Source organism: Rhamphochromis sp. 'chilingali' (assembly GCF_963969265.1).
Source record: "Rhamphochromis sp. 'chilingali' genome assembly, chromosome: 3".
In the NCBI taxonomy this organism is placed as follows: Eukaryota; Metazoa; Chordata; class Actinopteri; order Cichliformes; family Cichlidae; genus Rhamphochromis; species Rhamphochromis sp. 'chilingali'.
The window spans coordinates 2,368,701-2,395,799 of record NC_137931.1 but is presented as its reverse complement, the minus strand read 5'-3'; the positions used below and the strand labels follow the sequence as shown (position 1 = coordinate 2,395,799).

Sequence of the window (27,099 nt, the reverse complement as noted above, 5' to 3'; positions counted from 1 at the left end):
GCATTGATCTGTTCAAGGACTTCCCAGCATTTTCAGCTGCGTGCATGGAAAGGCTAACGGCAGTGAAAGTAGTGCAAAGACCAACCAGAGAACGCCGCAGACATCACTGACCACAGACATGAGACTCATTTTGAACAGCAATTTTTTTTAAAGGAAATTTAAAAAAGATATGAAATGTATCTTGCAGCGTAATAGCATCGGTGACAGGCATCTACTGTATGAAATTGTGCCAGTAGAGTGTGAGGGTTGATCTAACAGGAATGACAAAACCATCCAACACAGTTATTGTTTATGCAGTTCGACGTGGATGATGCTGCCTACATCTGGCCACAGATACACTTTGCAGTCCATACCTGCAGTCTGCCAATGGCGAACCATACTGAGCCCATTAGCAACAAATGGGCTCCACTGCCTGCGTTGCTCCTCTGAAAATGAAGGGCTTAATTCTATTCACATTTATTTAAAGAAAGGAAAAATATCCTTTTAATAGAAGAAACCTCTGGAAGAACCAGGCTCAGGGAGGGGCGGCCAACTGCCGTGACTGTTTAGGGTGAGAGAGGGAAGACAGGATAAAGACAGAGCCAGAGGTCAATGATAACTAAAGATTAAATACAGAGAGGTGTATAAATGCAGACTTTAAGTTTAGGCACACCATCTGGGGCCTCCCTCTTCTTTCTGCTGAAGGATGGTTGCTGCCTCAGGTCTTCAGCACTCTTAGTGTGTTTTGTTACAGATGCTGCAGTTGGAGACTCGGCTCCATTCCTTCCCCCTTTTCTCTCTGCATTGAATCATATCTGTTATTAACCTCTGTCTCTCTTCCACAGCAGGTCTTTATCCTGTCTTCCTTCTCTCACCCCAACCAATCACAGCAGATGGCCCCGCCCCTCCCTGAGCCTGGTTCTGCCGGAGGTTTCTTCCTGTTAAAAGGGAGTTTTTCCTTCCCACTGTCGCCAAAGTGCTTGCTCATAGGGGGTCATATGATCGTTGGGTTTTTCTCTGTATGTGTTATTGTAGGGTCAACCTTACAATATAAAGCTCCTTGAGGCGACTGTTGCTGTGATTTGCTGTGTAAATAAAATAAAATTGAATTTTGACATTTTATACATGATTCTGAGATTTGGTAATGATTTATCCTGTTGTCAGCCAGCAGGGTGGATCAGTGGCTAACACTGTCACCTCAAATACTTTGTTCTGTATTTCTTTATTAAAATAAACGAGGGCTTTTCTAGGGTAATTTGTATAACAGCAGACAGACACTATAGGTCTTGCAAAAATAATACAACTGAAAGATCCAGTATCAGTACATGCCTCAAATGTTATCAGACACTGAACTACAGAGATAAATCCGCACAAATGTAGAAATGACATACGCCATACAAAATGGTAAATATTTACAAACACTTTTTAATAAATAAGACTTCCTGAATCCATTTCATGGGGGTTTAGTTGGTAGAAATTTCTAATGAAAAAGAACCAGTAAAGACGAGTATGCATTTTCAAATAATGCAGTGTGTGTTCAGGAGGTATCTGGCCTTTTCCACTGCACCGCTGGCCTGGTAAATGAGTGACAGGTTGAAGGCAATCTCCCTCCTCAGATCAACCTGGTCACCTGGGATGCCCTGCAGAAAAAATAAGAAGACAAAGGGAGAGAGAAAGAGGCAAACATCCATCACTGTCCTAAAGGCTACGTTTGCACTGAGCAGCAAGTTGTGTTTTTACCCACCTCCAGTTGTTTTGCTGGTAGTAAAAGCGCCTTTTGGTAGTAATGCATAGCCAAGTGTGTGAGGCCCATTTGGTGCAGCGCTCGGCCTAGGTTGTACATACTCTCTTGACACTCTCCACGAAGCTCTACGTAACGCCACAGGAAGGAGAAACCCTGAGAGCACACGTTGGTTTTAAAAGAACAGACTATAGGACTGAACTGTGCACAGAAATAAACGAACTCTGTACCTGCAGCACCAGCGTGTGCCGTTTAGCCACAAACCTCTGAGATGCCATGTGGAAGAAGGTGAGACCTACAAACAGGCTGTGCAGTGGATTGCTGGGATGAGTCTGGAAGGCCTGAACATACTGACCTGAAAACACATCCAGTGTTTGAAAAATGTACTACTGTGCAAAGTGGACCAAGTGTGAACATAATCCCTAAACCCTTTACACCACGCTCCAAGTTATTATGCAAATTGTGTTTAAGTGTCATAAAGATTAAATAAGCTGTTCTTCGATAAAAACCATGGATGGGAGTGTGTCTCAGGACTCTGTGTTTCACTGAAATCAACCTCGGACCCCTGTGATCGTTAGTTTGCCAGCTGAGCCCAATTAAAGGAAAAACTACTAAAGGAGGATGTTCCACATTATTAAGCAGGCCTCCATTTTCAAGAAACAGAGGAATGAAAAAGGATCTCTGCTGCTGAAAAGTGTGAAATAGTTGAATGCCTTGGACACGTAACGAGATATTTCACAAATATTTCAGCGTGATCACCATCATGTTAAGAGATTTGTGAGTCAGAGCACACATGGGTCCGTGCAGGTAAAGGCACAATGATGAAGGTTTCAGACAAATGCATCAGATTAAGAGAGCAGCTGCTAAAAGGCCATCACAAAGCAGCAAACACATGTTTGAAGCTGCTGGTGCCTCTGGAGCCCTGCGAACATCAAGCTGTAGGATCCTCCAGAGACCTGCAGCTGTGCATAAACCACCTCCAACCAATGCTCACAAGCAGAAACGCTGCAGTGGGCCCAGAACTACCCCTTGGAGATCCCTAAAAAAGACATCCACCTTGGTCCCTAATGGACATAAATGTCTATTCCCCAAAAAGTGCAATAAAAATCTCATGTATTAATATTTTTTTCCACTTTAAATTGGTCAGTCTTTTAAAACTACTTCTCCCTGAAATATTCATATAAAGTTTTAATTATATTTTCGTTGTTTTAACCCTTTAAATCCCAGTTGTATTACACGAGCGCCCTGTTTTTTTAGCCCAAAAAACAAAAAAACTAAATATTTTCCAAAAAAAACATTTGAAGTAATATTTGATTGTTATTATAATTAGGCCTTTAGATGGTCCAAAGATTGGCACCAAAATTCATTTTGACCTGCCATTATTTTTTTTGCAGGAGCACATTAAAAAAAAAAAATGCATCCACCTTTAAGCCTATGTCCATTCCCCAAAATGTGCAATAAAAATATTAAATATTAATTTTTTTTCACTTTAAATTAGCCAATCTTTTAGACCTACTTCTCCTTGAAATATTCATGTCAAGTTTTAATTACATTTCGCGGATTTTAACCCTTTATATCCCGGTTTCGTCACATGAGCGCACTGCTTTTTTTGCCCCAAAAAACATAAAACTTGAATATTTTCCCAAAAAAACATTTGAAGTAATATTTGATTGTTATTATAATTAGGCCTTTAGATGGACTAAAGATTGGCACCAACATTCATTTCGATCGCCTTTTATTTTTTTTTTCAGGACCAGAAAATGGTCTCCAGGCGGCAAATGCTCCTCCTCTAGGCCGAAATAAGTGCATGTTGCCGGGGTAAGTCGCGACGATTACCGGGGCACGATCACCGGGGACCCCTTTTTCCAGCACACACGCCCGATACCACGTGACAACAAATACGTCATTTCCTGTTGACTAAAAAAAAAAAAAAAATGCACCCTCTCATGGTCCTAGGGACCAAAAAATGGTCCCGCCCGATCAGCGGGCGAAGCCGCTGCTGCACGCCTGTCCAAGCAGCCCGCTGTTTTCCAGCAGAGGTCAAATGTGAAGCAAGGGCGCCACCCGGTGGACAAATAAAAAAATTACAACTCTAAGGCCTGTAGTCCAAAACGAAACCTAAGCTGGAAACCTGACGATCCCTTTGACCGTAATTTTTCTGGCGTGAAAAATAGCGTTTATAATGGGTTTCAATGTGGACATTTTTGTCCAAAGGGACTAAGGTGGATGGATTGCTGTAACTTAGCCATTTTAGGCTGATTTAATGAATTTACACCACAATTATAAAATATAATTAAAAAGAAAATTCTTTGACAAATTTGGCTATATTCCACTCAACACAGTGAAAATGGTTTAAAATTAAAAATGCAAAAGACAATAAATGTCCCTAAGGACCTCTGAGGGCTACAAGAAGACTCGTTTTCAAACGGTCTTGGTCACTGATGAGTGCAGCGCAGCCCTGGATGGTCCAGATGGATGCAGAGGTGGACGGCCACCGTGTCCCAACAAGGCTGCATCGTCAGTGAGGAGGTGGAGTCATGTTTGAGCTGGAATCACAGGGAGAGAGCTGGTCGGCCCCTTTAGGGTCCCTGAAGGAGTGAAAATGACCTCTGCAGAGGATGTGGAGTTTCTGACTGACCACTTTCTTCCATGGTAGAAAGAGAAGAACTGTGCCTTCTGCAACACAACCATCTTCATGCAACACAATGCACCACCTCATGCTACAAGGAACACCTCTGCATCATTGGCTGCTGTCGGCATAAAGGGAGAGAAACTCATGGTGTGGTCCCCATTCCTCCCTGACTTCAATCCTATTGGGAACCTTTGGAACATCCTCAAGCAAACAAATAAGAGGGTGGGAGGCCGTTCACATCCAAACAGCAGCTCCGGGAGGCTATTCTGACATCCTGCAAACACATTCAAGCAGAAACTTTCCAAAAACTTCCAAGAATTGTAGAACTGCTATCAAATAAGGGGTCCTGTGTTAATGTGTAACTTGACCTGTTAGGATGTTTCTGATTTCAGTGAAATTGATCCACTAATGCTGCAAATTCAACAAATCACCATTTTCAATTCTCTACAACCTGTAAAATCTTTTGAAACTGTGTGTGCGTAATAATTTGGAAGCGTGCGTTTCAAGTTTTGTATTTTTGAAAAACTGTTTTCATCGGGAGTTTAGTTCAGTAACATTTGAATTATACTCTAATGGCTGACGACTCGAAAATTATGCCGACTGTCATTTAAATCGACTATGTAGGAAAAACAGAAAAATATCTTGTGAGATTTAACGGAGACAAAACTGCTAGACTGTTAATTATTTATTTAAATGTTGGGATCAAATCTCTTTGGCACTCAAAGCACCTTTTTAGTGTTTTATATCATTTTAAGCAATGTTACTTTACCAATATGTGTCCAGTTGCTTGGATATTGTTATAAAACACATTTTAATTCACATAATTCTCTTTCAATGCAAAGCAGTGTTGGAGGTATGTGATCATCGACATCTGCAATCAAGAACAAGCTAATAAGCAAAACTTGATGACATTAGTTTGAGAGGTGTGGCGTAAGCAAAGGAAGGGCTCCTTTAAAATGCTGGTGCACATCAGTGGCAGCGGTAGTGATGTTAAATGTTTTTATCATCTCTAGTTAGTCGATTCGTGTGCGAGTACCAAGAGCATGTTTGAAGCTCCCTGACACCATGGCGTTATGTCCGCAGAGAACACAGAGGGCGTGATTGTCAGGATGTTTAAACAGCATGCGCAGACAGAAGCGATGGTGGCGCTGGTGCTGCGACGTTATTGTCAGCTGCAGAGAGTTAAAACAAACAAAAACAAACAAACATTTGTTTACAAAATCTTTCCACCAAATTCAGGAAATCTATGCTTTTGATTCATTTGAATATTTAGTATTAGCAGTAAATCTTCATACAGACTATGACAATGCATCAGAGGCTCTCTGGTTAATAAATAAATCAACTGTGCAAAGACGGTAAAAATGAAAGAGTCAAAATTCAAGATAAGTGGTCGTTTCAGAAGAAAGCAGGCACATTTCATGAGGACAAACTTTCCTGCTTCTCATTAAGAAGTGTAGTGACGCATTTCCTGAATACAAACAAATACTTTTAAATATATTTAAAAGTTTGTCCTCACAAATGTGCCGCTTTAATTCCTAGAAAGAAAAGAGTTTAGTAAAATAGTTGGGCCAGTTTCTCCTTTAGTGATCTTCTATTCTGCTGACACACAAGCAGACCTGGTTAAAAATATTCCAAAGCTGAGGCAGAGCCACATTTTCCAACAGCATCAGTCTGTTGAGAGGAAAAACAGAGAAATGTTATATTTATTATAATTGCGGCATGCTCTTTATGCCAGGCCACGCCCATATTAACTACCTGATGTAGTTGTAGGCCTTGTAATAGTTGTGGTCCAGGATTGTGGCAGACAGGCCAATGAACTCCAGTTCTTTCCTCCTGGGCTTGTTGTCATAGAACGAGTAGAACTCCATGGCCGAATCCACAAGCATCTCCGCCTCCTGGAAGCGCTGCACCTCACACAGCGTCAGCACACAGCTCAGCAGCAGCTGCCACCAGTCCTCTTTGGACAGGACGTTGGTTTTACCTGATGACAGTGACAAAGTGAAATCCAGTGACCAGACCAACTACGGGCTCTACCTTGTAGCCAAGTACGATGCAGACAAAGATAACATACCAGTGTTGTCCAGATAGGCCGTTTCGTGGTCAGCAATCTCTGGTAGCATGTCTTCGACCTTCACGAGCCTCAGGTGATTCTCACCTGACACGTTTACAGAGCTCACACACACCTTAGCTCGCTGCATGGCCACCTATAAACATGCATGCGTTATGCACCTTTGAATGACTCCCAGGACGCAATGAAATGTGCGCAACAAAAACAAAAAATGGAGCATTTATTTGTTCAGATTCACCTTCTCTCACAGTAACCTCATTGTTGAGGAGAACTCTCAGTAAACAAACTACAGTAAAAAGCCCGTCTTATCAACTTTGAGGTGTTTGTCCTTTTTCCCTGTCGGGTACAAAATAACTTGAATGATAAAAATGTTTGTTAAGAATTGAACCAACAGTCAAAAACCAAACAATTACATATCAAGAACAACAAACTGAACTTACACTAAAGTTGTGTTTACACCATTAGCCATTTGTACTTGTGTCAATATCACTGACAGACTGAGAGCAGTCACAGTTCTCCTGGTAAGTGCATTAATATTGTTGGTATAGTATATATTTACTTATTGATCCTATCCCAGCTGTCACAGGGCGAGAGGCGGGGCACATCCTGGACAGGTCGCCAGTCTGTCGCAGGGCTCAGAGACAATCGTTCGCACTCACATTCACACCTGTGGGCAATTTAGAATAATCAATGAACCTGTCCCCACAAACTGCATGTGTTTGGACTGAACCCACAAACACAGAAGGACCTGATGGTGGAATGAACTCAGGCCCTTCTTGCTGTGCAGCAGCAGTGCTAACCACCGTGCCGCCCTGTTTACTGAATTATGAAATATTAATGCAATAACCCAGCTGCTAATGCGAACTAGTTAACATCATTTACGTGTCAGGCAGATTAGCTCTGATCCAGCCGAAGCAGCCGAACGTTCCTCCCAAATTCAAAGCATCCAAGTAGTTCTGCATTTTTTCAAAACTTCTAAGATCATTCCCTCTTTGATTTCACTGACACTTGGCTAGACTGCAGAGCTGAGGTCAAACGTAGTGTATTCTATATGTGGAACAGTTGTACCAACTCCTTTGACTCTATCAGAGAGGAAAAAGCACTCTTTATAGCCACAGTATGAATAAAAACAGAATATTTGTGGTGGCCATCTCTCAGACTCCTATTCCATCAATCTGAAACTCCAATGTAGCTTCGTTTTAGAGTTCTCACATTCACAAACTTATTCATGCTGCCCGTCCAGCAGGGTGACGACGACCCCCCATCATGAGCGGCTGACGGATAAAAAGCAACCGTAAAGTGTGTTACCTTGAGGAGCATCGAGATCATAGTGATCACAGTGTCCAGGTAGTCCTGCATTTTCCCCTGTGTCTTCAGGAGCGTAGAGCGATGGAGCAAAAGCTTTAACTCCTACAAACACAGAGATATACAAAACCAGTTACCAAACACAGAGCACTGACCAAACAGCACGTAGCTGGTAACCAGACTACGTGTTCTTGACTCTAATCTCAGCTCAGGTCTGGAAAGCACAGAAATCTTGTGTTTAACCAGAATCCAAGTAAACTATGAAAGCAGGTAAACTGCTGTGGGTCAAACACGCATGATTACACTGTAAGCTCTGAGGAGTCGTGCATTAAACAATGAAGCAATGAGGGGGATGTGGGCAGGAAGTCGTTTGCTCACTCTGCATCATATTACCACTAACAGTTGGAAACTAACTACCAGACTCGCCGGGCTCCAAATCCAACTCACTATTGTGCTCTCCACACCTAATCACTTCAATGGCTCACGTCTAAGCTGAGAGAAGCCAAAAGTGGCACCCACCCACTTCACATCACTACACTATCTCACCCATTGTTGCTTGAAGTTCCCAAATACATTCACTTTCCGTGGTCTCTGGTCACTGGGTTGCTGATTACAGCTTCAGTGGGGATGCCCCTTTATAAGGTGTGACTGTCAGTGCCTCCTGACAGGACAGAGGTTTGCACTCCTTTTCCCCCTTTGGTGTTACCAGAAAATGTCCATGAAAAAGACCTCTAAGAACCCTCCATGACATTTCAGGAACATTGTAAATGTAAGATAATGCAACCTAACGTGATAATGCAAAAAGCAAAAACAAAGATCCCCTGCCTTTTGTGCGGCTGAAGAATCGTGTGCTAGTATGTTGCTATCATACATGGACTCCAGCGCCTTAAGGGCACAATCCATGCGGCCCAACTGTTGCTGCAGTGTGGCAAGGGAGAGCCGGGCCTCTAGGTGCTGCGGAGCCATCTCCACCACCTTGGTGTAGCTTTCTGCTGCTGCCTCCATGTGGCCCAAAGCCTTCAGACACTCTGCAGATGACAAAGGAAAGTGACAAAGACACATAACAGTGGTTTTCTTTTTCCAAGCCAGACCTGAAGTGAGACCTCGTTTAAGGTCTTGGCTTCTCTGTTGTTACAGAGTTTCACACATGAAGAATATTCGGGATGGAAGGTGAAATGTCTTTTTAGTCTAAGTTTGCAGACGCACCTCTTCCTTTAACATCATTCCCTTTTTGCTGGACCTACCTGCATGCCGCAACCAAACAACAGCCAGGTTGTACTTTTCAGATACGACGAGGGCAGTCAGCAGAGGCAGAGCAGACATGTACTTGCCCTCTTCCAGATACGCTTCACCGACATCCAGGTACAAGTCGCCGATCTCTTCTGGACTCTGCTCCATCAGTGTTGAAACCAAGCCCTAAAAGCAAGAAGATTCTAAAATGAAATGATCTTTTAATAAAGACTTCATTAATAATCTGAGCTCTGTATGTTTTTGAGTCCTGTTTTACCTCGGTGGGTGCGTAGACATGTAGGTGTATGAAGCACACAATTAATTTGGTCCTCAGGTCCACTGGGACGCTGTCTGGTACCTGTACATCCACAATTTCACCTGGAAACAGCACACAACGACCAATCAGTAAAAAGAGTTCCCCAAAGACTCAGGCAATGATTCTTTCACGTCATTGGAGGATGTTTGGCCCACTCTACTTAGAGGGTTTTGAGACTGAATATCCTATTTGAAGCCATGCCAACGTGTCTCAGCAGGATTGCTGCCAAAGGTAGCATCCAGCCTTATGTTAAAATGATAGATGGTGCTAAACAGAGTTTATCTATTTGTGTTAACAGTAAATCACCTTTATTCTTAATCAAAGATAAAATGAAAGCATACGTTTGTTTAATATGTGGAATGAAAAGTTTGAGTAAAGAAATGTTTTAATGTCTGGATTTTCTGTGCGTGGACATGAAATACTGAGGAAAGACAGAAAATGTGATTCCACCCCTCATTAAATAATTCTGAATATAAGAAATGTTATCGAGTATGTTGCAAGTGTTAAACACACAATCACGAGTTACAGGTGATTTTGCTGATATAAAGCGATCGCTGCATGCATCTGTTGAAGTGTCTTTTGAGATCACTGAGTGCTCGAGTGTGGAAAACATTTTGAAAAACAACATCTAAACACATCCTGTTTATGCAAACGTAGTCACAGAGGCACCACTAAAGAAGCCACAACGAACGCTCACTTTGTGTCCTCATCTTTCTGCACTTCCTATGTGACGTCATGAAGGCTATGAGAGTTCTTCATATGATGAAGAACAGCCACGATGAGTTTGAATCCTCTTGTAAGGATGTAAATGTGTAGCGCCTCATGTCGTTGCAACTTACCGCTCTCCTCTGCTGCAGCTTGTTCTTCCTTCTGTAACTGTGTCCCGTCTGCAGGTTGCTTCTCCTGGTCTTCGGTGCTCTCCTCTTTAATCTCCTCTTCTTGTGTTGGTGGAATAACATCTGAAGTGGATTCACTTCTGACCAAAACGATGCCTACAAACTGCACCAAGACCTAGGAGAGCAAACACGTGGAATGTTTATCCATTTAAACCGAAAACATTTGTTCTCAGTCTAAACGGCAATAAAGGTTTTTCCACAGAGACCCACCTGCAGGGCCTTGTTGTACTGCCGGTTGGTGATATAAAGCTCAGCGGCCATGTTGATAAAGTCATCACTGACCAGGTCGGGGTGTCGTGCCAAAGCTTCCTCAATCACACTCAGAGCTGAGGGCAGGTCACTGCTTTCATAGTAACTCCTAAACACGACCCACACAAGCAAATACCGATAACTGAACTGTCAAGGTGATAATCCAAGATCAGATGGTTTGAGGTGACGGTATTTTAGGGGGGAAAACGAGAACATAGTTTATGTGTATATAAAAACACATACCATAGCATGTCAGTGTGTGTCCCTTACTTGGCCATGTCTTTGGAGAGCTGTATGAAGTGCTCTCCATCCTCCAGCGGCAGAAGTGACAGGATCCTGCGGTAGCCGTCCATGCACTGTTTGTGCTCTCCCAGGCGCATCTGCAGGCTGCAGCGCTCCCACAGATAGCGCACATTGGTAGGATCGTACTTGATAGCTGTGGAAATGGAGCAAGGCTTGAACCTAGAGAAGTATATAAATGATAACCAGCGTTTCCCTGGTCCCTGTTTGTTTTGCAGTGGTGGCTCATATTCCACAATTCAACGGTATGAGAAGCACCAACGATAGAAGGCGCAGTAGCAGTCATTTTTAAACCGCAGATTTGTCAGGACTTGACTGTTTTCTGTTGTACAAAGTTCACAGACACGTTTCAGATTTACACGTTGGACTTGTCTGCACTAAAACAGCTCGTCTCTGGATAGATTCGACAGCTCAAGTGGTACGCAGGACTCATCCAGAGGAACACCTGTCCCATATTTAAGACCCCACACAATCCCTGACACCTTCTGACTTTGCTCTTACATCAGAAAATCCATTGTTCTTGTGCTGTTTGATCAGAAACTGTAGAGACAAACACACTTGATGTGCGTTACTTTTATTAGTTCATTTCTCAGCCCCTCGGGTGATTTGTTACTTTGCATGGCTCTTCCAACTGCAGCCTTAAGCCAGTTTATCCCACTAAGTAAATCCAGTCTGAGAGTTTTAAATATGCTGCAGCAATCACCCCAACTACAGACTGAGGAAATTACAGGGCTTATTACTGCAGCATAAATATAGCTATAGGACCATGGGATTGAAGTACTGGCCCTGCAGTAATGAACATCCACTTTAACACAACAGGTAGGGACTGTGTTGTTCAACAGGCCCACCAACAGACAATAAACAGATGTGAAGTTCCAGTGGGAAGTGATGCGTGCCGGTCCGTGTCAGACTGACCTTTGCTGTAGCAGATGATGGCTTGCTGGATGTTGTCCTGCTCCAGAGACATTTCAGCCAGTCTGATCCACTCCTCGCAGTCCGAGGGGTTGAGGTGGGCGGCGATCAGGCCAAACTGCAGCGCTTTGCTCATGTCCTCTTCATCCTCATAGATCATAGCCAACGTGGAGAAAGGCTCATATGCCAGAGGAGCTGAGGGACAAAGGGAGAAGAGATTTTGTTTTTAACTTTTCATAGTGTTTGAACACTAACTGGCACACAGACAAACCAAAGTTAGTGTCGACACAAACAACGAGTGAATATATGCCTGTAAGGTCACGCAAACCCACTTCGTACCCTGTCTTATGATCTCCATACACATCAGGATGGCGTCCTCTTTCTCTCCTCTTGCATAGCGAATGTTGGCTTCTCCCATCAAGCCTCTCAGAGCCCGGGGCAGCTTGCTGCCATGACGACGCCCCTGTTCACATAGTTATATATTAACTAAGAACTGCAAAAACTCACCTAGGCATGACCGTTCGCCCGTCTCACCTTCATCATCTTCTTGTTTTCTCGATTCAGCTCCATCTCCAGTGCAAACACATCTCCTACAGTCACATCTTCTGCCATTTCTTTAGCTTCACTCTTCTTTCCCTGTTGTCTCCCCACTTGTCTTGGCCTCTTCCCTATCTCCTCTGCCTGCAACTCTTCTTTGTCTGCAATGTAATCCTTATCATGTGCATCATCAACATAGCTCAGGCTGTCCTGCTCTTCCTCCTCCTCCTCCTCCTCTGAAGACTGTGGTTCAGCAGTTTCTCCCAGCATGGAGGCAAAGGCCAGCTGGACTCCTGGGCTAACTCCATCCTCTGAGAAGACAGGAAAGCTGGCTTGAGTAACATTACCATACTTTGCATGCAATCCAGGATGGGAATCAAAGTAAGCTGACCCAGTTTTTATAAGCAGTCTCTGACCAAAACAATAGCTTTATGAGCAACACTCAGTACTTTGTGAACCCTTAAGAACAGTAGTTATTATCTGTCATTTTTATTGATGTTGATATCAATTAAAAGGCAGTTTCAGACATTTTAACTTGTCAAAGTAGGAAAATCACAAGAGTTCCATTAAGAGAAATTCTGACCTGTTCAAGAAGCATGATAAAGGCTAAATAGTCCAGAACTGAAATCTATTAGTTTTTCCATTAGAGGAAAGATGATGGCAGGTTGGAATTTACATTTGGTGAATATGTTCATCCAGTTTTGTTGTTCCAGTTATTTTTAAAACTTTGTTATATTCCTAAAACCATGACAATTACAACACACTCGCTCATGGGATTCAGTGTCGCTATCTATTGAAAGAAGGGTCCATTATTTACATTTCCAGAGCCACTGACAGAGAGAGATTACCGATCTTCGTTGAGATGAGTCCGGACGTCGACGGGAGCTCAGCGTCTTCCACATCTTCAGCTACCTGCCCTGACTGAGAGGTCAGAATGAAGGAAGTATATAATTTTATGTCACACAAGTGGAGCACAAGTCCAAGTGATGCTGAGGAGTGATACTGCCTCAGCTAGACAGCTAACAGTTACCGAACTAACAACATAACTTACCTTGGCTTTCCGCTCGTCTCTCCTTCTGTCGAACTCTTCAAAAGTTATTCTACCCTCGAGGTAATCTATGAGCTCATTACTGAATCCAGACATGTTTCCCGCCACTTCAAACAAGCTGTCACATCAGTTTACGGACACATAAATCATGTGTACGACGCTGTACATCCGATACGTGACGTCCGCTAGCACTCTAAACTCAGACTGTAGCAAAAGTCAACATTAACTAACGTGAAACGGCAACCACGTGATCCTTCAAAAACTTCCGGGTTAGCGCTCTCAAAATAACAGCACAGGAAGTGCTGATTGGGCCATACCAAGTGCAGCTTTGTCATGGGGAGGATAATTAAATAATTCATTTTAAATTATGTTTCTTTTCTTTTGTTTCTGAATTGCAGTTGTGCTTAAAATACAAAGCACAAATGTTCAGTATTATTAATCTAAAATAACTGTAAAACTAACTGTTTCTGTTTCTTTGTGGTCAGATGATTTGTCAGTATTTGTGTTCCCTGTTGTGGCTGCACTCCGTCCCATTGTAGAAAACGAAACATTTCCCGTTTGTGTGGGGCTGTCACGTTGTTGTTTTTTATTTATTTTTTTATTTTTTATTTTTTAATTATTTTTTTTAGTAATATTAACATACAAACAAAATGCACCATATATTACAGATTGAGAGAATAAACATTCCTTACATATTAGCAACTTCCATACATGGGGAAAAGAAAATATACAGATTATTAACTCACTAAATCAAAATCTTCCACAAAGGAAACAAAAAAAGCAGCCTTTTTCTTTTTAACTAAGGTCAAAGATTTAACCAACAGGTTTAAGTCGTTTTTCCAGTAAGCTAGTGTTGGTTTAGTCTTAAAAAACGACATTTATGTATAAATTGCTTGCACAAGATTAATAACACATTAACACCATAATTGTGTGGATGCTTTAAGCATCCACACTGCATTTTCGCAGGAAATGCAAATTTTTCTAGTTAGCTTTCTTTTCTTTCAAAAACACTCCAAACAATATCATATTTAAGGTAAATGGGGTAATTTGAATCCCACTGGAATAAAGCCAGGTATGAAAATCCAACCAAATTATTTGTATAAAATTGCACAAAAAGAATAGATGGTCCAAATCCTCCTCTTCTGTTTCACAAAATACACAATTACCAGTTTCTATTTTGAATCTATCACCAAGGAGTCTATTTGTCGGGTAAATTTTATTCAAGATTTTAAATTGGACTTGTTTCCCTTTAGGAGCTGTCACGTTGTGCTTTTGGATCCTGCACAGTAGTGACATTAGGTGGAGTGGCTGCTTCGAACTCCCACGCACACAACTTGGACCTCGTTAAAAATAATATATATACATGTATGTACAGACACACACATTTATAAAGAGGGAAATGTGATTGATTTTGGTGTCATGAATGTTGCTTTAAAGCTAAAACTGTTTAATCTTTTCTTAATAACAAGCAGTCAGTTTGATCAACAGGCTCTTCTCTACTGAGATTCATAAACAGAAGTTCACATAACAGACCAGTATGGACTATAGATGTGTTATTATTAATAGAAAATTTGAATGAAAAGGGAGTTTTCCAAAGGTTTTTGGGAAATATCACATATCATGAATCATATTTGTGATGTGTTACTGTGTGAAGAACAGATCCTAAAATATACACGGTGATAAAAGCAATGCCAGTTCCTCTAAAACGGTTAGAGAAGATCTGCTGCACTGTCCCTAGTTTGAGCAAACTCAGCATTCAATATATTGACTTTAGTGACTGAAAAATCTCCAAATTTATTAGAATGACTTTAGTCAAAGATTTTTTCCCCCTAATCAGGTTAAAAGGCAGCATATCCTTGAAGATTTGGAATTGGTTTAGAACACCAAAATTAAATTTTTTTTATTTTTAAAAATCGCTCTGCATCTTTTTTTTTCCTTTTTTCAATTTTGTATTTTTTTTTAAATCTTTTATATATTTATCTTTAATACTTAAAGTTATATAACGTACCTGCTCGACTTGCATTTTTACAATACGACACTGCATTCAAGTTTCTGCGTGACTGCTGCAGCTGCAGTTAAAGCGCTGCAACCCAATTTTACAGCATCAAGCGAGAAATTAGAATCAAACTTATGAGAAAGGAGACTTTGAACACAAATAAGTGTGATGAAAACCATTAGTAATGCATCTGGAGTTCGACACCTGTGGCCTAAGCTGATCCTGCAAGTATTCAGTGGGGTTCAGGTCAGGACTGCAGACAGGAGTTAATAGAAGATAAAAGCAGAAAGGTGTTTGGCATTGGCAGAGAAGATTTTTAAGGTTTTTCATGGGCACAACCCACATATTTCTTTACAAATGTCACACTATTTAAAGGTGGACAAAAATAAAAAAACCCCACAAAAACAAAAAAAGGCTTTCAGATTTATCAATTTATTGCATTTATTGATTTATTGTTATAATTCTTAATAAGAACCACTGTTACAACAAATCGATCAAACACAAATGTCCTTACTAGGTGATACGTATAAACTGGTCATGAATGGAAGCACTTTACTGTGGTGCTTTCCAGCTTGGGAGAAACATGTAGCTGAGGTCCCAAAGCCAACAATGCACGGCTTGAGTAGTAACTGGAAGAAGGAAAAATATTAACCTCAGCAACTTCACTTTCAGTGTTGTATATGTTGCTATGCTAGATGTGGCAGTTAGCTGTAGCTCATAGGTGTCAAACTCTGGCCCGCGGGCCAAATTTGGCCCGCAGCCTAATTACATTTGGCCCACGAAGCCATACAAAATTGCTATTAGAGCTGGCCTGCCATTATTATACAGGTCATGTACTGCTAATACTACCGTACAATTCCTAGAATGCTCTGTTGGTGTTTTGGCCTGTCAGTCACGACAGGACTTATTAGCTCCCTCTCCTCTGTTGACTATAGTCATAGCAACCATGCAAATACTGCCATGCTACCGATCCCAAAATGGCTAAAAGAATAAAAAAAGGAGCAGGTGGGAGAATATGATGAAAATTTGACAAATGATAAAATGATACAATTTAATTCAGAAGGCTGCAAATACAGTTTTTATTTAAGAAATGAATTCCACTGATGTGTTATTTAATTGGAACTTTGATTTTGCATGTGCGCAATATTAAGTTATATATACATTTATTAAGCTTTGCTTGTTCCATACTCAGTTTTTCAGCAAAACTTGTTTGAGTCCATAAGAAAAGATTCCTTGTTATATTTAGAGGAAGTTTTTTTTCAATGAATATTAATGTTAGCCCGCGACTTTGATCCAGTTTTGAATTTTGGCCCACTGTGTATTTGAGTTTGACACCCCTGCTGTAGCTATACAGCAACATAGCTTAGCAAAAGACATCTTTATGCTTTTTTTTTTTCTTTTAAAAAAATAGCTTTTGAAATGTGACAGTGTCATCCTGACCGGGTGCTGTCGCTACTCTTCAGGCACACATTTACCTGTTACATGGTTACGAGCTATAGCGCTGCTACGGCATGAATGTTTTTGCTTTTGTTTCAGCCTTTGTTAGTATATTTTCCTTCTTCAAGCAGTTATTCTTTATTAATTCAGACCTTGCCCCCCTCATATCAATGCTTTTCACATTCTCAACTTTTCATTTAAAAAAATATAAACAGCATACTGAATTCTGTGATTAACACAGTAATTCTCCTCCTGTAATTGAAATACTTCTAAGCGACCCCTGAAGGTCCCCGACCCTCATGTTTGGCACGTTTGGCGTAAGGAGGGGATGGAGGTGGGAGGTGTCAGTCAAATCAGTGATTTCGACGCTGAACGGGCTGCATGGTTCCCCACAGGAAGAACTGGTTTGGTTACAAACAAAAGTTCCTGAGCAGGAGCACAGCTCCATGTTCGGAGTACTGTTTGTTTTCGATCACGCAGCGTAGTTGGCGTCTGTACCAACTAAGGATGAAGAGCAGGGATGCGAGGAAACGAGGAGATGGGATTTGAAGCGGTCCGGGCAAAGTCGATCTTTTAAATCGGAAACCTCGCCGAGCAGCAGACAGAACGAGGTTGGACCATGATTTATAAACGGGAGCCGTAAGAGGCAAACGTTTTAAGAGGTGCTGCTTCCCTTGTTGGGTTACGAGCAGGCGGCGGGGTTGCGCCTGGTTCTGGACGGCGGATTCCGCTGATGAGGGATCTGTTGTGTCAGGGCCGTGAGGAGGCCTGTTGTCCTTCAGTGCGCGACGTGTTTTCGCCGCTCTCAGCGTGTAAACGACGGGTTGTTTTTGTTTTTCAAAGCAAAGGTACGGAAGGCGCCTCTATATATGCAATAACACACTTCTTGTAGCACAACAGAGTATGCGTTTATGAGAAGAACCTCAACAGCTGGGTTTAACTGTTGTTTTTGTTCCCGTTAACGCTGCATGATCCCATTTTCTTTAGGCAACAGCCTGACTCTGACGAGCTTGCTATTGTGAGCGGATGAAGTCATTCTTTGATCCATTTGTAGCAGCAGCAACAAATAAATCTGTAATTAGCCACAGCACACACAGCACACGCTTTAGCCTCGAGTATCAGCTTCATTTATTGCTGTCAGGAGGAAAAGCTGCAGGAGCAAAGAGTTAAACCTGTTATCAGAACCATTCTCTGCAATAACGACGTTCTTGCACATATGCAGACAGGTTTTGGTCCACTTGTCTCTACAGAAACTGTAAATCCTTTGGGCTTATGGGCTGCTGCTCAGCACCTCAAAGCTTTAGCCCCTCCACATATTGTCTTTCCACTTTGACTCTTGTCATCGTCATGCTGGAGACCCATCGCTTCACTGTTCTTACTGTTTTGGAAGTTCTCGTACTTTACAGTACATGGGACAGTGAAGCCATCCTGTCCCCTTAGCAGGAAAACAGCCCCAGAACATAATGGTTCCACCTCCATGCTTGATGGTGGGGATGTTGTTCTTTGGGTCATACTCAGTATTTCTTTGCCTCCAAACACAGTTGATGCCAAAGCGCCCGATTTCATCTGACCACAGCACTTTGTCCCAAACCTCTGAATCATTTAAAGGTTAACTGGCAAACTTTAAATGGGTCTGTACATGTACCTTCTTGAGCAGGGCCCTCGCAGGTGCTGCAGTCTGTTACAGCAAAGTGTGTTACCAGCAGTGTTCTTGGTGACTGGAGACCCAACTTCCGTTAGATCATCAACAAGCTCCTTCAGTGTAGTTTTGCGTTGAAGTTGCACATTTCTCATGATCATTCCAGACCCAACGATGGTCTGGAGATTGATGGTCATTTTATATTTCTAACATTTTCTAATAATCCTAAAAAAACAGTGATCACCACCTCACCAAATGTTTTGCTGGTGGTCTTGTAGTTTGTTTTAGCCTTGTGCATGTCTAGAACCCCAACCAATCACAGCAGATGGCCCCGCCCCTCCCTGAGCCTGGTTCTGCCGGAGGTTTCTTCCTGTTAAAAGGGAGTTTTTCCTTCCCACTGTCGCCAAAGTGCTGCTCACAGGGGGTCATATGATTGTTGGGTTTTTCTCTGTATCTATGAAGCGCCTTGAGGCGACTTTTGTTGTGATTTGGCGCTATATAAATAAAAGTGAATTGAATAGAAGCTTGTCCCTGACACAGCTGTTTGGTCTTGTTGTGGTTTTGGAGAAGTTGAAATAGATGAAACTGAATCTGTCGACAGGTGTGCTTCACCATCACTTAGGTCACTCAGTGACTTGCAGATCAGTTTATAACTTTTATGCAATGATTTCCTTTCTTGACTCTGTCATTAAAATGAAATTGTCCTAAAGAGAGAGAATGACTTTGTGTACACATTTACAAACTCAGCAGGGGATCAGGGCTTATTCTGAGGTTGACCTGAATGTGCACTGCAGTTCTGATTTGTTCACCGTGTCCACTCGTCTACTCAGGGTCTGAGCCTGACTGTGTAATCTGTATACAGTAAACTGTAGTATAAACCAAGGGTCTGTTTGTAGGTTGAGTGGCAACTTGTTTTTCTCTCCTTGGGTGAATGTGACTTTTTCACTAGCAAACTGGCAGCACTGTTCTGTGGTGTACTAAGCCTACCTTGGACAGCTGGGGCTATTGACTTGATACTTGATACCACTTCCTTTGCAGGACATCCTGCCCTGTTGTTACTTGAATTAAATTCCTGACTGTCTTTTCTAACTTGCTTTTTTGATTTTAAACACAAACCTCAGTAAACGGCTGATTCTAGTCTGTGGGTAATATTAAAACTGTGAGTAGTTTTTATTTCCAGTTACATCAACATCCAGCCAATCAAACTGGCTGCAGTTCAAATCTTGTATTATGTTGCAGCTGTTGGTTATTTTAGCGAGTTTTCTGTTTATTACTCTGTCAAGTAATCACATAAGAAATACGTCCTAAGCAAGTAACAGTGAATATTCAAAAGGGTTAGCCCTACATGTCTTTTAAAATATAACTGCTCATTGGTTCCAGTTTAGAATTCAAGTGTTGTAACAGTTTAACAGGATACAATATCTGCCAAAAAAGCAAAAACCCTTCCTTTGATTAAAAATTAGATTTTTTTTGTAGAAATCATTTCCCTAAATGCAAAAACAAATATTCACAAACACATTAATGTCAAATAAAATAAGTTTTACATATCATTTAAACTAAAGCATAAAATAAAATAGCCTTTACTCTTCATGAAATGCTTCCTTAAATACTGAGGAGCCAGAAGCAGTTCTGAGAGTGTTGTGGCTCCTGGATGAGATAAAGTGGGTGTATGTTCATGGGTATATGCTTTTTGTGTGTGTGTGTGCGCGCCTGTGTGTTTTTGAATGAGTATGTGTGGCTCTAAGCCTTTACTGTGGTGGCAACAAGAAAGAAAACACACTGTGCTTTGATGCAACATTAGGTTTACATGTTAATAATTTATTGTCCTGCCTAACAGCACCAGGTCAGTGGCGTTTTACTCTCCCATGTATATTTTTACGGGCATGTTGGGACGGTGTGGGATTTAATTTTTATATTTTAAAACATTAACACAACTCAAATGTAATTTTTATATATTTATACTTCTATAACTCCACAAAACAATGTTACTAAAGCCTTGAAATATAGATGGTCAAGCAGACCTGGTTACTGCAGGTATCACTATGACAGAAAAGATGCCCATTTTAAACATTATGTCACACTAAGTTAATAGTTCATCGGCGTACGTATGGTTTAATTTAACGTCTGTAGTGTTACTGTAGACTTTTCACTGTGTAACATGAACTGCAGTGGATGGGAGGAGCTTCAAAGTAACTTTTCTTCATATTTAAGTTTTCGAAAAGCTGGTTTAATTAAGAACTCCCACCTGCTTTTTCCAAGTAAAGGATTTTGATTACAGTAACAAGCGCTTCTGTTTTGGATGCTAGTGGATGCTCAGCATCTCTGTGGCAGCTCTGCCTCTTTGTTTCCTGGCATTTGTGAGTAGACAGACTCCACACTGAAGGATGATAGCATATTCAGAGAGAACTATGGGCTGCTTGGGCTTAATATGTTTTACTCCAGGTCTGTTTTAGTGGCAAATGCAAGTGACATGCATGCTATAGAGCTCTGGAGCTTTAGCTCAATAACAGTGTGTAGAGAGCCTCATGACCAAGCAGCTGCATCCAAGCATTACATCATCAAGTGCAATGCAAGCGTTGGATGCAGTGGTGTAAACATGCCACCACTATACTCTAGAGCAGTGGAGTGACGGATCACACTTTTCCCATCTGGCAGTCTGATGGAGGAGTCTGGGTTTCGTGGTCACCAGGAGAAACGTACTGGTCTGACCCCACTGTGCCAAGTGTGAAGTTTGGTGGAGGGGGGATTATGGTGTGGGGCTGTTTTTAGTTAAAAGTTTTAATCCTTCAACATATCAAGACATTTTGGACAATTTCATTCATATAGGAGCAAATCCTATAATAGCCAAATTTACACTGGCAATATTTATGGCTGGACAATGTTGTTGTTTAGGTAAGTTTACAGAATCTGAACTACAAATCCGGCCTGTTTGTGTACAATATGAGTTACATTTGAATTATTTCAAATGCATTTCAGTGTCAATGTAAACATGTACGTATGTGTCCAGAATGCATCTTTCTAGACTTTATTTGCATCTCTTTTAATTATTGGAAGGGTACGTTAAGTTGCCATTGTGTCCTGGATACAGTGCTGCAGCTGCTATATGACTTAAAAAAGCAAAGCAATCAGTGCACTGCTTCAGACAAAAGCATTTGTTGTCTGCATTTCTAGTTTGTCCTGACATCTCTCAGATTGATAGTGTTGTCTCAATTATGTGCAGACAGTTAATTAAATAATTGGAGTCTGTCACACTCAGTCACTTTGTTGTGCTTCTAAGCTCGAGCAGAGCAATGCATGGAAAAACAAACAGACACAAAGTGGCATGGAGGAATGTGGTGGGTGTGCTGGGAACAGGAAGCTGTTCCCTTTGGCCCCTCTATTGTTCTCTAATCATGCTGCAGCTATTTATGTAGCGTCCCTGTGACTGGTGCTGTCGAAGAGCTCGGCTCTTTTTCTACACACTTGCTCCAGATTTATAAAAAATTAGCTATTAACTTTGGGTTAACCAGAAACTCTTCAAGATAAACACAGTTTTTAATAATTTAGAGTTAATAATTTAACTGTGATGTCCCTGCTGCCAGAAAATTACACCACAACACAATACTTATTTTACCTGCAGGCTGAAAGCACTTCCAGCTGCTTCATATATAATTTATATTTTCCTTAATTTAGGGGCAGATGATGCTGTAGTGGTGGCCTGTAGTTGATGCCTTTGCCAGTGTCAGGATGGTTTTCGGCTTTTCTTCCCATTAATGTATCATGTAGATAATAATAAGTACTGAATATGTCACCACTTTTTTTAAGTAGATGTATTTCTCAAAGGTACTATTGAAATTAAACTCTCACCACACGTCAGTAATAACTCATCCAATCACATCCAAAGAAATCAAACAGCAGATGTTCATTAAGTTGTTTGTAAGAGTGCATTAATTATAGTTTTCTTGTAAACATGTACCTGCTGATTCCAGCTCCTTCTGTAGCTCTCCACAAGTGTTCCTTGGCTCTTGGACGACTCTTCTTATAATTCCTTTACCTCCTCTGTCTGAAATCTTGCAGGGAGCGACTGGTCACAGCCAGTGTATGGTGAAATGACCCCCCCGCCCCTGATCGCTAAGCACCCTTAGACGTTACATTTGTGCTAATTGCTGCATGTTTGTTGTTATCGAAGCTCTGCATGTGTTGCAAGTGGCTCTAGTAACGTTTAAATGATTTTAAACTGACGGATTATTATCCAGACAGTCGTCTCAGGTGACATCAGCCACTGTTAAGCACACAAAAGATTATGACAAAAGATAATTCACTCCTGTTTTCTTCCTGTTTAATCAGCTGCTTCTTTTTCTCTCCTTTAGGTTTCCAGCCTCCTTTCATCCCTGACAGTCCTTGTGGATTGTAGGACCACCCCCGTCACTTCCTCCTACCTGGACATACAAGTGGCAGCATCTTGGCTTCGTCTTTATCCTTCCTCCTGCGTCTTTTTTGCCCCTGTCCCACCTCCATGGTTCTCTTTTTATAATGTGTGGCTGGATGACTTTCAACCTTTCAACCTTTCAAGCAAACTAATTCTTAAGCAAGAGGCTGCTGTACTGTTGGCACTTAAGTGTGTGTTAAAATGGACTGGTGTCACATGACAGGATATAAATGACTGCTTACAGAAGCTTCAGCCACCAACACTTTACGTTCTTCTCAATGATAGCTTGTGGAAACTGCAAACTCTCAAGTGCCTTGTCCTAAATGTTGCCACCGAGCAGAAGATTTCTTTCAGTGGAAATATGATCCAAGCAGTTCCCTTTACTTTATACTGCAGTTGCACTGCTCCAAATATTCAGTTCTGATGAAGAGTTGCCTCCACCTCTTCGTCTCTTTTCTCCTGTAAGGTCGCTGGTCTTATCTCTTGCTATTCATACTCTGATTTCATCGTTTCCACTTCCTTATTTGTTTTCTTTTTTCAGTCCATTTGTTTTGTCACCACCGTTCGCCTTTCTGTTGCATCTGCTGTCCTTCCCCCTCGCCCCTGTCCATAGTCACCCCCCCCCCCCCCACCACCACCACCACCACCATCATCATCATCACCATCTCCACCTTTACATCCCACACTCACCACTACCAGCACCACTAGCTAATCACCTAACCCCCTAACTTCTCATCCCCTCCCTTCACCTCTCTCTACTGTTACCATGGCAACAGCTGCCACTGCCTCTTCATCATCCTCATCATCACCTAGTGGCAGTGCCAGGGAACACCTGCTGGCGGTGCGTCGACGCACTCCACATACCCGACCCTACACGATCGGGCCTGACAGCGTCTGCAGCTTGTCAGTGCAGGAACCAATCGGAGCCTCGGCCTCGGCCTCCTCTACAATGTCATCAGGGAATCAGCCAGAAACAGGACTGGGGCTTCAGCGGGCCAATAGTGACACAGACCTGGTGACTTCAGAAAGTCGGTCATCGCTCACAGCTTCTACATACCAGGTGACTCTGGGTCACAGCCACCTGGTGATCTCCTGGGACATAAAGGAGGAAGTGGATGCAACTGACTGGATCGGCTTATACCACATTGGTGAGAAACTGGAAAACAAATTTAATTACTACTTTATCAGCAGTTACTCTGCATAAATCTCTTATTTGTTACTCGTGAACTAGTAGAACAAAGCTGAAGTTAGCTTAGTATCAATCCAAGGTAACCTCATAGAGCTGGGCCCGTAGGTACAGAACAAGATGGTGGGCGTTTCTCTGGCACAGGTAGCTGGTAACTGTGACAACATGCCAGATTGATTTCATGGATTACTTTTGAAAGATTTAATAGACAAAAGCTTCTTAATTTTTAATCAGATGCTCCCCGTTCTGTTGGGAAAAATTACAACAGCTTTTAATGACTTTAGCACAGGTATTATTATTATTATTATTGCTTTTATACTTATTACACTTATATAATTTTACTAATTATTAACAATTCTTTTTGTATTTTTGTGACTATGTAGATAGCTCGCTTTCTTAAATGGGACAGCAGATGACTGTGTTGTGGTTTTGGCACAATGATCCAAGTTTCTCAGGATGTTTCCAAACCTTTGGTGTTCGGCCCTTTTAAATGTAACTCTGGCTCGTTTTACTCGTGGTGTGGTTCATTTGTGCAGAGTCTAACACAGTAATCACACTCAGGACCACAACCTACAGTTACAGTGGAGGTGATACCTGTTGAATCTGTTTGAATGTCTTGTATCATAGCTTGGTACGGTAATCTGTTCTTAACCAGTAAGACCAAACCTGGTAATCTGGTTAAAGTGGCTGGTAAGATTTCAGCAGTATCTGCTTCTTTGTGCAGCAAGAAACAGAATAAACAGTAGCAGAGCCTACAAATCGACCTCCAGTGATCGACTGGTGTAAATGTCTAACGGATCAGAAACGCACTGTCTAGAACATAGGTGTCAAACTCTGGCCTGCGGGCCAAATTTGGCCCGCAGCCTAATTACATTTGGCCCGTGAAGCCATACCAAATTACTATTAGAGCTGGCCTACTGGTATTATACAGCTAATATATATATTGTTTAGTATTAAGCTTTGCTTGTTCCATATTCAGTTTTTCAGCAAAACATGTTTGAGTCCATAAGATTCATTCTTGTATCTGGAGGAATAAATATATTTCAATAAATATTAATGTTAGCCCGCGACTTTGTTCCAGTTTTGAATTTTGGCCCACTGTGTATTTGAGTTTGACATCCCTGGTCTAGAAGGTCAGTGATACCCTGGGGAAAAAAATGCCCCTGGACACTATTCATCATCTGATTAGGAGCATGCTCTGCTGCTGTCAGGCATGCATCAAAGCATGTGGTGGCCATACAAAGTGCCATTTTGGGTTGTTGCAGTTCCATTTCTGAAAAATGGACTAGTCTGCCACATTATTTTTTCACTACTTTTTCAGGCGTTCTGTGGGTACATTTTTCATTTCAAGACGTTGGACTCTTTTGTTGCTGGCACATTTCTCAGGGTGTACTCTGCCTCTCACCCTGTGGTAGCTGGGATAGGTTCATGCACCTACTGTGAGCTGGATAAGGATACAGGGAAGAGAATGGATGGATGGAGATCAGATGTGTTTTCCAAAGTGTTCCTATATTTATTTATTTACATAATACATACATATACTTAGGGATTATTAAGGTATTCGGATTATTTGACCAGTATATATTTCAAACTAAAAAAATTTTTAAGCTCAAACATATGAACAACACATTTAGATTTGCATAAAACACTTTAAAAAAATAATAAATACTGTTTATACTTTACTTTCAAAGCTTGCTTAATCTTTGTTTATCTTTATCATAATTACATTTTTTATTACAAGCTGTTACAAGTTCTGAATTTCTATTGGATTCTTGAAATATTCTTCCTTCTGCAGCTCTACAGTAACAGTGTTTGTTTAGACTGTGCATTCAGTCTGCTGTACTTTTGTAATGATAGGTAATTTATCTTAGTTGAACTATTTTCTACAACTTTGTCCATCAATATCATGGGATATATCATAGTTTCAATTGCAAAATTACACCAGTTTAAAGTCGATGACAGTGTAACAGAAACAAGAATTGCTACCCTGGATGCTTCCTTCTTCAGTGTCTTATTACCATGTGGGCGGTCGATATCGGGCTCCTTTTATATTCCTTTTGGGTAAGTTGGAATATCAGTGGGTTTTCCGGCTCTTCTGTTCAGTCGAGTCTCAAATTTGGGCGTCATATTTGACAGTTCAGTGATTCTCCAAATCAACTCTGGATTTTGGACTGCGACATGATGCTGCGACAAGACTTTTAACTGGCACTAACAAGAGATTGCATATTGCATTTCGGCTTCTCTTCATTGTTTGCTGATAAATGTTAAAATTTTAGTTTTAAGTTTTAGGGCTGTACGTGGTGAAGCTCCCCAGTAAAACTCTGAGCTGTTGAAACCTCATGCTTGGTTGGTACAAGGTTCAAAACACGCCAGGTTTGGGCTTTTCAGGCACCAAGGCTATACAGTTCTCTTCAGTTGTCTTTAAGTTGTACAGACTCCATTGACTCTTTTAAAAAGCAGCTGAAGACACTTCTATACAGACAACAATTCATTTGTTGTTTTATGTTTTAATTCATCTGAGTTTTTTTCGTTTTATTGTGAAGACTTTGTGACATTTATCTGTGAAAAGTGCTATATGAATACATTTATTTTTAACAGTGGTCAAATGTCAAACAGGTGTGTTTACTTAGAAAAAATAAAATCATGCTAATGCTGAGTGACCACTGTACCCCGTATACACCATGTCGAAAATGTGGTTTGCAAGGTTAACTTCAGCCTTTTTCCAGCGATGCCATGAAAACAACGGGAAGATTTCTTCCCTTTTGCGTCCAGTCGGTCTTGGTCTCATCTAAGAGTCTTCTCCCCAGCATCACCTTTGTGAAGTCAGTCATGTCCATTTACATTTTCTTTGTCAAGTTTGTGTCTTAGTCTGGATCTCATTGTTTATGCTTCCTGTTCCTGCCTCATTAGCTTAATTCCATTCTGCTGTGTCTTTTCCCATGTGTCTCCACTTTTCCTAATCACCTCCTTGTGTATGTATTGTCTCTTCTCAGAACATCAGTCATCTTCTCCTTGGGTCTGCCAGCTGTAGTATTACTGTTTTCCTAGTGTTATTTCCCACTATTGGCTTTTGTTCCATCTTTTTCTATTGTGTTTTCTATTATTCTCTCTGGCCAAAATAAATGCCTCGCCTTGTGTTTAACCACCCCTGCATGTGAGTGTGCATTTTGCTTCTTTACTCCATGTGTGTGTCTGCACATCTTAGAATAGAATAGACGTT

The 27,099-nt window shown here is 41.4% G+C and overlaps 2 protein-coding genes across 4 annotated transcripts in view; one reads left to right on the top strand and one right to left on the bottom strand.

Moving 5' to 3' along the window:
- Window positions 1-1,384: 1,384 nt before the first annotated feature.
- On the bottom strand, window positions 1,385-13,468 carry gtf3c3 (general transcription factor IIIC, polypeptide 3). 2 transcript variants are annotated; one of them, XR_013970984.1, is made up of 19 exons: window positions 13,217-13,468; window positions 13,014-13,086; window positions 12,163-12,476; window positions 11,968-12,091; window positions 11,632-11,823; window positions 10,687-10,852; window positions 10,378-10,525; window positions 10,111-10,282; window positions 9,233-9,333; window positions 8,970-9,141; window positions 8,551-8,753; window positions 7,729-7,830; window positions 6,424-6,556; window positions 6,108-6,333; window positions 5,969-6,023; window positions 5,389-5,524; window positions 1,951-2,075; window positions 1,724-1,848; window positions 1,385-1,619 (listed from the first exon to the last, which is right to left on the bottom strand). XR_013970984.1 is itself a non-coding variant. In XM_080877236.1 (19 exons), exons 1-19 carry the CDS (start codon window positions 13,307-13,309, stop codon window positions 1,497-1,499), a joined length of 2,811 nt encoding a protein of 936 aa, XP_080733362.1. In that variant the 5' UTR covers window positions 13,310-13,468; the 3' UTR covers window positions 1,385-1,496. The 2 variants fall into 2 exon arrangements, 1 of the variants encoding a protein (XP_080733362.1); XM_080877236.1 differs by having other exon boundaries at window positions 1,724-1,876.
- A 3,518-nt stretch (window positions 13,469-16,986) lies between these two features.
- The window catches only part of hecw2b (HECT, C2 and WW domain containing E3 ubiquitin protein ligase 2b), a 78,688-nt gene continuing 68,575 nt past the window's right edge, over window positions 16,987-27,099 (top strand). Inside the window, exons 1-2 of one of the 2 annotated variants that reach the window (XM_080876841.1) lie at window positions 16,987-17,257; window positions 22,635-23,841. In XM_080876841.1, the coding sequence (XP_080732967.1) occupies window positions 23,460-23,841 (382 nt within the window). In that variant the 5' untranslated portion in view covers window positions 16,987-17,257; window positions 22,635-23,459. Of the gene's footprint in view, window positions 17,495-22,634; window positions 23,842-27,099 lie in introns of both variants that reach the window. The other variant, XM_080876840.1, reaches the window with a different exon arrangement.